This window comes from Rhynchophorus ferrugineus, unplaced genomic scaffold, assembly GCF_030347505.1.
Source record: "Rhynchophorus ferrugineus isolate W39M unplaced genomic scaffold, kcgeb_rfMv2 rfM1, whole genome shotgun sequence".
Lineage (NCBI taxonomy): Eukaryota > Metazoa > Arthropoda > Insecta > Coleoptera > Curculionidae > Rhynchophorus > Rhynchophorus ferrugineus.
In genome coordinates, this window is record NW_027472580.1 from 68,942,290 (window position 1) to 68,955,830 (window position 13,541).

The 13,541-nt window shown below is 32.7% G+C and overlaps 2 protein-coding genes across 2 annotated transcripts in view; one reads left to right on the forward strand and one right to left on the reverse strand.

Annotated features, from left to right (window-relative positions):
- The window catches only part of LOC143206967 (uncharacterized), a 354,807-nt gene that overhangs the window by 113,473 nt on the left and 227,793 nt on the right, over positions 1-13,541 (reverse strand). Inside the window, exon 5 of the mRNA XM_076419876.1 lies at positions 13,366-13,510. Coding sequence (XP_076275991.1) covers positions 13,366-13,510 — 145 coding nt within the window. The remainder of the gene's footprint in view (positions 1-13,365; positions 13,511-13,541) is intronic.
- Positions 1,761-6,794, forward strand: LOC143200909 (uncharacterized). Its single transcript, XM_076411685.1, has 3 exons — positions 1,761-1,766; positions 5,217-5,712; positions 5,815-6,794. The coding sequence occupies exons 1-3, from the start codon at positions 1,761-1,763 to the stop codon at positions 6,678-6,680; spliced, it is 1,368 nt and encodes a 455-aa protein (XP_076267800.1). The 3' UTR covers positions 6,681-6,794.

The window sequence follows — 13,541 nt, forward strand, 5'->3', positions numbered from 1 at the left end:
ATGGCAACTTACTTGGTATTTTTGAAATAACATTTTATAGAAGAAATAAAAAAAAATAGTATGTACACTGTTTTAGATATTGCTAAGAAATACATGAAATTTCGAAAATATCAGCTGATTCCAAAAATATTTACTAAATAAATAATTTGAATGCGGCGTACTTACACGTTGTAAAACCGTCTGCCCCATTTTTGCTTTACGTAGCAAAAGTATTGAAAAACACACTGGCTATAGCCAGATATCTAATTTTATTTTACTAGCGTCCCTTCATATATGATGAATGTAACATTACTTTTTGATTGCTTTATAAACGCATATTGCTTAACTATGATACAAACATTAATTTCATATGAATCGATTAGAGAGGTGTAATATAAATCTTCTTTCACTAAAATTCGAGAACGATTTCAGTTAAATGAAAGGTTCGACTGCTTTTTTTCAATTCGTGATGTCAGACGAAGGTGTACAAATCCTTTCCTGTATAAATTGTAAGAGAGGAAAGGACGGAGATAATTGCTTGGGGCAGTTCATTTATATGTGGTTATATTTTTCAACGATAGTATAAGCGAGACGGAGATGTATAAATTCCTTCACGAACTCACATTAAAAAAGAAAAGGAAAAAAATAGTTGAATACTATAATAATAATACATAGCATGCAATTTATAATTTAATTTTCAAGAAAGTGGAATTACTTTTATATTTGAGTGTTCCGAGGATCGGTAAAAATAAATGGAATTTTTCTATGGAATGGAATAATACCCCACAAATCTTTTCTTGTATTTCAATGTGTTGATATTTCAATTGATATTTTTAAATAATATACTATAATAAACATAGACAATACAATATAACTTAAACAAAACCTAAGAACTAAGGATGTACAATAATCATAAATACTATATAAAAATTAAACATATACCTAATCATATAAAAAAAACTAATCCATGACATAATTAAAAATGAGTTGAATAAAATGATAAAAATGCTTGCGAGAGAGTAATGGAAATATTACCTATTATTGCCATAAAAACAGTCAAAATATTTTACTATATATCATTACCAATTTTAATCCTTTTACCCTATTACACTAACAATCTTGAAAAATATCGTAACAAAAGGCTATACTCTTAATATACAATATATTGTTACTTACAAGCAATCAACCAAAAAAAATTATAAAACTACATATAGTACATATGTAAGCGTATATTGGATGCATTTTTGTCAAGGTCGCGGTTAGGACGACCGAGTCAGAAGCTTACAAATCAGTCGAATGAAACTAGTAGAACCAAAAATTGTGACTAAAAGTACTACTAAAACAGTCGATAGTAAAAAGTAACAAAATCAGTCGGACCCTAAATACCGACTGAAAACAGTCGACTGAAACAGTCACTGATAAAAAGTAGTAAAATCTGTCCAACCTAAAATAGCGACTGAAACAGTTGATAGTAAAAAGTAGTTAATTACTAAACAGTCGACAGTCAATTTCAGTCGAGAGTTCCCAAAACTACTCATTTTTTATAAATTTACATTATAGGCAATCGGGATGCGGAAATTGATAGTCGTCGTACTTCGAAATCTACCAAGGAAGCAAACTACTGTCCAGTAACTGTAAAGGTCTCTTCACCAGAACAAGAATTTAGTCAAAATTTCAAAATAGCATTAGATCGGATGCCATGTAACCGTCATAATATCGTCATCAAACCTGACAAAGCAGCCGGCGCACACATGAGGAGGTTTAATTGGATGTAGTATGTAATGGCTGTAGGTGTTACGAAACGTACCGTATTATTCACGTTCACATTTAGATGTTTTCTTAAAAATCATTATTTCGATTAAGCACAATAAAATTAATATTTCTATTACTAAATATGTTATACCTATCCAAAAATAAACTAATGTTTAATTGTAATACCTAATTTCTTTTAACGTAATAGCTTTCAGAGTCATAAAAAGTATTATTAAATGAAAATTAAATAAATTAAATTAAAATTAAATACCATACCTAAAATATATTTGGTGTACAATGAGGTAAATAATACAAGGAGATTTAAAGTATCCCTCACCGATAAAGTTTTAAAACATTTTCTACGATGGAGAGCTTTTATAAAACTCTTGCTTTACTTCAAGCAGCACATTTGCAAATTTACTTCAAGCTGTTCGTCGACAGCGTTGAAAATACGTAATGTCGTTTTGTAGCGCCCCCTGGCGCATTTCTAAATACATCTTGATCCGTTTGTCGCCCGTCTACCCTTTTCTGGGGCATTTTTCTAATCATATTTAGCTAGACGTCAGCTGTCTCGGCTTTATTCCCTTGACGGCACTCTTCCAGCTAAAAAGTAATTTAAAGTTAAAACTGAATTTCGTGTGTGTCAACGAATAGAGATTTTTTTCTCTGCCCGTGGTGATTTTTCCTTATACAGTTTCATATTAATACTTTTTTTTGTTATGTTTACACCGTTAGCGAGCGTTTATGATTTGAAAGCTTATATTCAGTCACGCATTTTTATTTTCATTATGTAAACACTGCTTTCGTATTGGTATTCTTGAACAGCTCTCGAAAAATTTACTTTAGATTACATTTTTATTTGATCTTACATTAGATATGTATAGTACAATTTTAATTTTTAAACTAATTTAGTACTATTGATCTGATGTACAATACACAATATATTTGTACATTAACACAAAGGCAAGACGATTTCGGAATAAATAAATCAGTATGGATTTCTCAAATTAAAATAAAGTTAGACTCTTTAATCTAAGGTTAGCAGAGTAAAATTTGCATACCATACAAGTCCCTGTAGTTTGATTCACTTCAATCTTCTGATTTCCTGTGCGTTGTCCAGTAACTATATTGCTACCACGTCGGTTCGATTTAACAACATTATTTCATGATTTAAGCGGAATTTTAGGATACTTTCGTAAATCCATTTCATCGATAGACCTGAACGCATGGTTCTGCGTTGGTTACGGAGCTATAACTATTTACAATTACAGATTTCGAGTTATTAAGCTGTATTTTTCAATTTCTAATATATTCATGGACCTCCTTGTGTTTCCTTTGTTCTTTGGCCATCAAAAGTATTTCTCAACTTCAACCGAATTTTAAATTTGGAGAACGTCCTTTCATGAGAAAATTTTCATTCAAACAATTCAAAATATACGACTACCGCAATTTGAACACAAAAAGAACATTTACATACACTTAATGATAAAAGGAAATTATTGAAAAGTAGTAGTTTGGAAAACAGTGGCAATGCAAAACTAACTAAGGAAGGAATCATAATAATTAGAGTGATGGAGAGGAATCACTATTATCAAAATTAGATTATTAGAAGATGTGATAAAATTGAATTAATTCAAAACAAGTAGGCGAATCTAGGATGTCAAGAAGAGAAGCAATATATTTTTTAGAGGTCATGACTTAGCAGGCTTCAAAGCAATAGAATCTAAAAAATAAATAAAGTGAGGTAGGATGATTCATGTTAGTTTTACATTTTGAGTAATATGCGGATGGGCATTGCTATGCAGCAATATTAGTTTGTCATGCCTTTCAACATAACGACCATTTTTCTTTCAATATCAGGTTCAAATGCACAAGCTCAGTTCAGTAGTGTGCATCTGTAATCGCCCCGCCTATTGCAACACGCCAAATTGGCCATATGATGTAGCACAACAAAATCTTGGAACATTAGGCTTGTTGAGTAACTTCTAATGAGGTAAAAGTGTTTTGTTGAGTTCAGCAACAATCTTCGCCTAGCCACACTTGCAATTCCACTAGTTCTTATTTATCTACTGCTTCGAAACATTTTTTAAATTATACGCGAAAATCACTTTTTCTGAACCTCCGAAGAAATTGTTAGAATATTATCTTATATATAAAAATGAATCGCAAAATATGTTCCTAAGCGCATAACTCAACAACGCCTGGACCAATTTGGCCAAATCTTTTTTTAAAATGTTCGTTGAAGTTCAGGGATGGTTTTTACGGCGAGAAAAATTAGAATTATTGCTGGAAAAACCCTAAAAATAGCCCTTTTTGTTTGAATTTGTTTCGTGTATCAGTTGACAATTCATCTGTCATCTGTCAAAAGTCATCTGTAACAGACAACTTTTTTTTTTTAAATTTGATATGACTTGAACTCAAATCCTTTTAATCCGTACGAATTGTTTTATTTATTTAAAATTTTTTATTTGTTTAAAATTTAATTCAAATTTTAAATAAATAAAACAATTCGTACGGCTTAAAAGGATTTGAGTTCAAGTCATATCAAATTTAAAAAAAAAAGTTGTCTGTTACAGATGACTTTTGACAGATGACAGTTGAATTGTCAAGTGATACACGAAACAAATTCGTATATCGTGTTTTGTGCAGAGTGTTTAGTTAGTTAGTGTTTGTTTAGTTCGTGATTAGTGAAAATTTGATATGCCTCCTATAAGACGAAGCAATTTAGGTAGAAGAACCAGAAATGCTATAAACCAAGCTAATTACCGATCTAATCGTACTGCACAAGAACGTGACGACGGAAATGAACGTGAAAGAATTCGGATATCACAAACGCGTGAAGCGCGAGCGCGACATTCAACTAATAATCGCGCAAGTTTGAATCCAGCTGCTTTCAGTTACGATGTGTCAATTGACTACAGTAACTACCAATGTGTTGTTATTGGTTCTATGAACTTGGTTTGCTCACACTGTAAGGCATTAAAATACAAAAACGATGCCAATGGATTGTGTTGCGCAAATGGTAAAGTGAAATTGATACAATTGGATCCACCACCAGAACCATTGTACTCATTGGTTTCAGGAATAGGAACACATTCTATACACTTTTTGACACATATTCAACAATATAACAATTGCTTTCAAATGACTTCATTTGGGGCAACAAATGCAGTTCGGGAAAATTTTATGCCAACTTTCAAGGTATGTATTATAGCAGTTACTCATAATTATTTTAGCGAACAAAATTTTCTGTCACCAAAGTTAAGATGTGTTACTAATCTTCAATTTCTTAATCATTACGAAATATATCACTTAGTCATCATATTATATGGTGATTCAGTTTCAGTGACACTTTTATTATATTTTATATTTGATAGATATTAGTTAAAACTAAATATATACTTTTTAAGATCAAATATTATTTAAGTTTGATCATTGACAATCCATTAATTTATACCACACCATAATATTTTTTTTATTTACAGATACAAGGGCAAATATATCACAGAGCTGGTTCACTGTTACCAGTGTCAGATAGCGACAACAAATTCCTGCAAATTTATTTTATGGGCAATTCACCACAAGAAATTGATCTGCGTTGTGCACATAACAATTTAGTAAAAAGGTCTATTGTAGAACAATTACAAACTTTATTTCATCAACACAATCAATTGATTATATTGTTTAAAACTGCCCTGGATCTGATGCCATCCGATAATCACAAAATTGTAATCAGAGCTGATAAAACACCTGCAGGTCAACATACAAGACGTTTTAATGCACCAACTATTGATGAAGTTGCTATCGTTGTAGTTGGAGAAAACTTGGAATCCCGTGATATTGTTTTACATCGTCGGAATTTTCAATTACAACCTATAAAGGAAACACACCGCTCATATGATGCACTGCAATATCCCATTATATTTTGGCAAGGTGAAGATGGCTACGATTTATCAATAAAAATGATAAATCCCATTACAGGTAACTAAAATATTAGTTTAGCTATGGCGATAATATCTCAGTCACTATATTATGTATTTTAATTTTATATTTGAATGTTATTAAAACAAAATCTGTTTACAGGTTCTGAAACCAACAAAAAAGTCAGTTCAATGAACTATTATTCATACCGCCTAATGATTCGGGAAAATGCAGATAATCACATATTGAAATGTCGGCGATTATATCACAAATATGTTGATGACATGTATGTTAAAATTGAAACGGAGAGATTAACATTCATCAGGTTGAATCAAACCAAACTCCGATCTGAAGAGTATATTCACCTTCGAGATGCGATTAATACTGATGGAAATGCACAGAATGTCGGTCGGATGACTATTCTTCCAGCAACATACATCGGAAGCCCTCGGCATATGCACGAATATGCTCAAGATGCCATGTCGTATGTTCGTCATTATGGTACAGCAGATTTGTTCATCACATTTACATTCAATCCGCAATGGATAGAAATTAAGCAGGAGTTATTACCTGGGAAATCATCCATTGATCGTCATGATATTACAGCCAGAGTCTTTAGACAAAAGTTGAAATCTTTAATGAATTTCATCGTAAAACATAATGTGTTTAGTGAGACACGCTGCTGGATGTATTCTGTGGAGTGGCAGAAACGAGGATTGCCACATGCACACATTTTGATTTGGTTGGTTGAAAAGATAAGGCCAAATGAAGTTGATGCAGTGATATCAGCTGAAATCCCTAATGTACAAGTAGATCCTGGATTGCATGAGGTAGTTATCAAAAACATGATACATGGTCCCTGTGGAACTCTTAATCAAAATTCACCGTGTATGATGGATGGTAAATGTTCAAAACGATATCCACGGACATTAATATCGGAAACAATTACTGGTAATGACGGTTATCCATTGTATCGTCGCAGATCGACAGCAGACAATGGAAAATCAACAATTGTCAAATTAAATTAACAAGATATTGAAATAGATAATCGTTGGATTGTTCCATATTCACCCATTTTATCAAAGACATTCAAAGCACACATCAACGTTGAATCTTGCCATTCAGTGAAATCGATTAAATACATTTGCAAATATGTAACCAAAGGGAGTGATATGGCTGTGATTGGAATTGGTGCAGAGAATTCTAATGATGAAGTTACCCAATACCAAATGGGCCGCTATGTCAGTAGTAATGAAGCAGTTTGGCGAATATTTTCTTTTCCTATTCATGAGAGACACCCTTCTGTTGTTCACTTAGCTGTGCATTTAGAAAATGGACAAAGAGTGTATTTTACAGCACAGAACGCAGTACAAAGAGCTGCTCAGCCACCATCTACTACATTAACCAGTTTTTTTGAGACATGCCAAAACGATGATTTCGCACAAACATTGCTATATTCTGAAATATCAAAATATTATACCTGGAATCAATCCTCAAGGAGATTTATACGACGGAAACAAGGAAAACCAGTTCCAGGATATACAGATGTATATTCCACCGATGCGATTGGCCGGATTTATTCAGTACATCCAAGCAATGATGAATGTTTTTATTTACGACTGCTATTAGTCAATGTACGTGGCCCAACATCATTCCAACAGTTACGAACTGTTGATGGTGAATTGTGTGGATCCTACAGAGAAGCCTGTCAACGTTTGCAATTGCTTGAAAATGACGCTCATTGGGATCAAACTCTCAATGATGCTGTAATATCATCACACACTCATCAAATACGAACATTGTTTTCTATAATCATATCTACATGCTTCCCATCAAACCTAATTGATTTGTGGATGAAGTACAAAGATTATATGTATGATGATATTTTGTATCAAATACGGAATAGAATGGGAAATCCAAATATACAAATCAGTGAAGAAATTTACAATGAAGCATTGATTTCAATTGAGGACATGTGCTTGATAATGTCAAACAAACTATTAATTCAATTAGGCCTGACCGCGCCCAATCGTCCAATGCATGACGCTTTTAACCAAGAGTTGCATCGAGAAAGACTGTATGATCTCAACGCTTTGAAAGAATAAATTCAAACAAATCTTCCACTGTTAAATGAACAACAGAAGTATGTATTTGAAACTCTTATGAAAGTAACAAATGATGAAACTGGAGGGATTTATTTCTTAGATGCACCTGGTGGTACAGGAAAAACTTTTTTTATTTCATTAATATTAGCAACAATTCGCTCACAAAATAAAATTGCACTTGCACTCGCTTCGTCGGGAATCGCAGCAACTTTGCTTGAAGGTGGTCGAACAGCCCATTCAGCACTAAAATTGCCATTAAATATGCAAAGCAATGAAACTCCAACCTGCAACGTTTCGAAGAACTCTGCAATGGCAAAGGTTTTGCAGCAATGTAAATTGATTGTTTGGGATGAATGCACGATGGCACATAAAAAATCTTTGGAGGCTTTAGACAGAACCTTAAAAGATCTACGTAGCAATAATAACCGATTTGGTGGTGCAATGATTTTATTAGCAGGAGATTTTCGTCAAACATTGCCAGTGATTCCACGATCAACGCCAGCTCATGAGCTCAATGCATGTCTAAAGTCCTCCAATTTGTGGAAACATGTTAAAGTACTTCATTTAAGCAAGAATATGCGTGTCGAGTTGCAAAATGACCAATCTGGAAACATATTCTCTAAACAACTCATTGACATTGGTAATGGCAAATTTCCTATAGACATGTTGACGGCTTGCTTTTGCTATGACTATAAACAAGTCCCAGGGGCAATCATTAAGTGTTTGTGGTATTAATCTAGAAAACCCATGTTTCTCACATGGTCAATTGTATGTTGCCTGTTCCCGTGTTGGAAAACCATCAGATTTGTTTATCTATGCGCCAGGTAATCAAACAAAAAACATCGTATACCACAAAGCAATATAATGATAATAATAATAATAATTATGATTCACATGATTAACAATAAAGCGATTACTTACTTTTCAATCCTTATATATGTTTTATTTAATTATTTTTTATTCACAACGCCCTATCACCAGGGTGATGGTTCTGTTCAGGAGAATTTTTTAAAATACGTAGGCACAAAAACTGCCACATTACAAATCTTTTTGACAGGACGAAGTCTGTCGGGTCAGCTAGTTTTACTAATCAAAATAATAAATAAGTAAAAATCAATAAAGTCGTCACTATATGGCTGTATTATCATTCTAAGCAGTTCAGTTACAATATATAATACTGTATCTAGTGGCGACTGAGCAAGCGTCTTTTTCTAGTAACACTGCGCCTTAGGGGCCAAAAAATATATCGATATTTCGATATTTTACCAAAAATATATCGATATTTTGAAGAAATAATAAAAATTAGAAATATTAATTGTAGAAATATTAGCCTAAAATACATATATATTTTTTCAAAATATTTTAAAGAATAGTGTTATTATTTTAATGGGCCTTTAAAATTAAGCATTAATTTTAAAGATTTATTAAAAATTATATTTAATTTATTTTGAAAAAATATCGAAAAATATTGGCTAAAAAAATATTGATAATTTTTCTGCATGCCTACTGCGCTCTCGCTTTTTTATCTATTTATATTTCATTACCTTATTATATGACGTCAATAAGTAGCGGTCACATTATGTAGCCGTCACTGCTTTATTTCGTCCTACATTCACCGAATAAAATACCTCCAATGTGAAATTCCGACTTGAGCTTTTGCAAAATGTGAATGGAGGTTTTGTGCAACATGATGTGTTTTCACTGACTGTTATCTCTTTTCATTTTTGTAATATTTTTTCGCATTTTCGTACATTACTTCCATTTAACTTTTTCGTTCAGCATTACATTCTTTCAAAGATTTGTTTTTTTATAAAATTGAGTTTTACTATCACTTGAAATCTTGGAGCATTTAAGTTTTAATTTTCACTTTTCAATTCAATTCAAATTTCAATTCATTCCAATCAATAGCGAGTAGACTTTTTTTCGGCGCTAAGTTTAAATCAGAAAGTCTTCTGCTCGCAGTCTCTTTTATCGGCAGATATTTTGATTTGAAAGACTTTGAACAGATTAGGTCGGATACCGCCGTTACTTGTTTTTTTTTCGAATAGCTTAACACATATGGCTACGAATTGGCCACAGAATCTACCGTACTGTACCGATTTTAGTCATCATAGACTCATCATGTATTCGTCTCGACAACAGAATTATCAATATCTCGCAGTCCTGTTTGCAAATTAGTTTATCTTCAACGTCATCCATAGACCGTATTCAACTGTCAAAGCAACGATAAATCAACAGTAAGTCTAGAGCCGAAAAATAATGACAGCCGGACCTGCACTGGAAAATGTCATCAAGCGTTTGTATCACTTTTCCTACTAATTCACTTTTCTTTATTAATCTGTTTAAATCTCATATGTAGTATATATATATTTTTGTCGCCACTTTAGTATTTTAAAAATTTTTGTATTTAGTATTATTTTTCATAATAATAAATTTAATTTTTTGTATCTTTTTCTTGTTAACTTAATCATTTTATGTAAAATTCTGACAGGGGGTACTGTAGCGACTTTGATGCATGTCGAATTTTACACTCCGGAATAGTGGCCTACAAAATACCGAGACTATATTATACCAGATGTTGAACACGTAGTGCCAGCAACACAAACCAGAAAAAGATAACGAAGATGCGGAAATTACGAGATGTTTTATACCTATTTATATTTCACTATGTTTTATATAACGACAATAAATAATGGTCACATCATCCAACCATCACTTTTTTATTTCGTCCTACCTCCACTCACCGTGCCATATACTCCCAAACATATACAAACATACACATTTCCGTTTGTAATTTTAAGCCCTCGTCTTCCGATGCCAGTAGTATTGCTAAACCCGCTTTTTATTTTTACTCTTAATATTCGACTTGCCATTTAATGAAACAAATTGGTATAGATCGAAACAAGGCATAATCAGAGAGTATTCTTTCCACATACCTTCTTATTTACGTTTCAAAAATTAATTTGTCATATTCAATATATTCGAGACTGAAAACGATACACCATCCTTTCTAATAATTGTTTGATAATATACGAAATTAACTTTGATAAGGTGTTTCTTGAGACAGAATGTTACAGTATATGTTAATTTATAATTATTTTCTATAATTTTGTAGTGGGTCTAATTTGATTCGTGCAAATAATAGTCATTAAATGAACTACGATTTATATCATTATTAAAACATTCCTCTAGAAAATCTATAGAATTATAACACGTCTATATATTGGTAAGCAGATTTATATATTAATGTAATCCTTTCTAAAGCTCTATGACATCTGGAACCACGACTTGTTCGTTCCAAACGTGCTCTGATTGCTCATGGGATTCATTAGTTATGTACTATTCAGTGTAATTTCGCAAAAAATGTAGTCGCTGTTCTCGCTGGTATTTAGTATTGATTGCTATATACCCCGCTCTCATTTTAAAACGTTTAGTAAAGCTTTAGGAAAATTTGTGATTGACATTGTTGGGTATCATCTTAACTTAGTAATACACTTTAGTGGTGAAGTCAGATATTCTTTTTACTCCCTCTCTATTACGTGCTGAGAAATATTCATCTATAATAGGTCATGCGCTGCTATGATACATCTTCAAGTAATAACATAAGATTTTGTTTGGATTAAAATAAATTATTAAAAGCAGATTTTATTATTATGATTATTGTAGAATTGTTAGTGCTTCAATAGAACATGTGGGCATTTTTTTGAGGAAAGTAAAAGTGAGCCCTCATCTGTGCCTTTTTCGAAATTCAGGTTGTTCCTTGACAGAGAGATCTTCGAATTAAGGAACTTTAAAGGTGATATCTCAACAAAGGAACATCGATATAGCTTAGTAGCTCTGTCCTGAATCCGTCGTGAAAATTGGTAAAATATAGGAATTCAAAAGAGCATTAAGTACTATTAATACTTCCGAAATATTTTATTAAAATTATAAGCTACCCAGCAAGAGCGAGTGGTCTCTGTTAGCTTCTGTTATTCTCTATGTTAAGTGACAAACTTCATAAGCTTTCGTACTATAAAACCACTTTACCGTATTTTCGGCCACATTCTGGACGTATTTCGACCAATGCATGGTTAAAATTGATCATTTGTTGTCGGTAACTGTTTCGCCAGGTTTCGACAACAGAGAGCATCGCCTTGCGACCAAAATGATTTGATTTGAGTCGATTTGCCGACTTCGCCAGCAGATAACCACAATTTATTCCCTTAGAGTTTTCCAAATAAATCCACTTCATCTTCCATCTTTAAACCTTTTCGGTCTACCAGAACGTACTTTTCCTTACACATAGAAATCACCATTTCTACAATTCTGAAATTGAAACCACGCATCACATGTCTGTAAGTTTAGAGTATGCTCCCCGTAAGTTTCCACCAGCAACTGATGATTTTCAGCGGCTTTTTTCTTTTGGTTAAATAATAAAATGCCTGCCGCAAAGGCACGTTTTCAGGTACGAAACTTGACATTTTCAAAGAGATATAAATCTATGGCGGTATTACTTTCACGAAATATATCACGTATTGTTTTGAAGCTTGACGTCAGTAGAATAAAATGACATGTGCGTTAAATCATAACAGCATACTTAAAAAGGAATTTTTCTTTTTTTATCTAAATAACCACGAATTGCAACAGTGAAAGGGGATTTTTTTCAATAAATTCTTATGATAGCAATCGAAAAGCAGGGAATCCTCTGGATTTCTCACATCGCATTTAAAGGTCTGGAAAGTGTCAATTTATCAATTGTTAAACTTTCTCAAAATTTTTGACGGTTTGAAGTAAATTTTCGTCCAACAGGTCTTGCAGTTCATTGTTTCGAACTTTTTTGGTTCTTCAGGGCATTTGATCATTGGTATCAATATTTTTAAATCATTGAAACCAAAATTGACAATTTGACATATATGTAATACATGTAATACATAATATATGTAATGCCTAATATAAGTAATATATATGTAATACGGCTCAGATTATCCGATCATATGTTACTGTTACTGGTACATAAACTATCTCAACGGTGAGCAAGTGAGACCAGAGAGTTTTTCTAGTTTCTGTTTCCTAACAGATAATAACCCTCAATGTCGCACTGTATCGTCGTTCAACGAATCGCATCTTCTTTCCGTAAAATAAAACATTATTTTAAATAAAATGATAGTTCTTTGTTTAAAACCCATTTACACATTTCAACTCAATAACATTAACTTGGAAACAATTATTTTATCTAGAGAAATGTCAAAACCATAAAATTTAATAATACCAATTTACCTCGCATATTCACCAATAGATATATCTGATAAATATACATAAATGCTCTGATAGAAAAGAATGATACAAAGGAACTCATTTCTAAAAAAAAAAAGTTGTAGTTGCCCCTTTATAAAATTCTACCTAAAACTAAATAAAACTTCTCCGCGCCAAGACTAAAAAAAATACAACCTAATATATATATTACACCTTAAAATACACTATATTTCTACAATAAATCCCACGAAAACCATATATCTCCGTAGAATATCAAGCTTGGAAAACATGTTCTTGGTTCCTGCATTGGAGAGAGAAACGGAAAAACTTTTGTCCCGAGAGAGACCAGCACAAATCAAAACTTTCCACTCACCCTCCAGAAGACGATCGCAATAGCTTCCTATGCTGAGCTTTCCTCGGTAGGATCTCTGCGTCTGGTTACCATAACGAATTCTTGCGTCGGCTAGTCGCAGAAACTTGTAGGAAAGTTTGAATTCGAATCCGTATCCGGAACTTTGCTGAAAAAAAAGCACAGATAGAGTCGAGAAT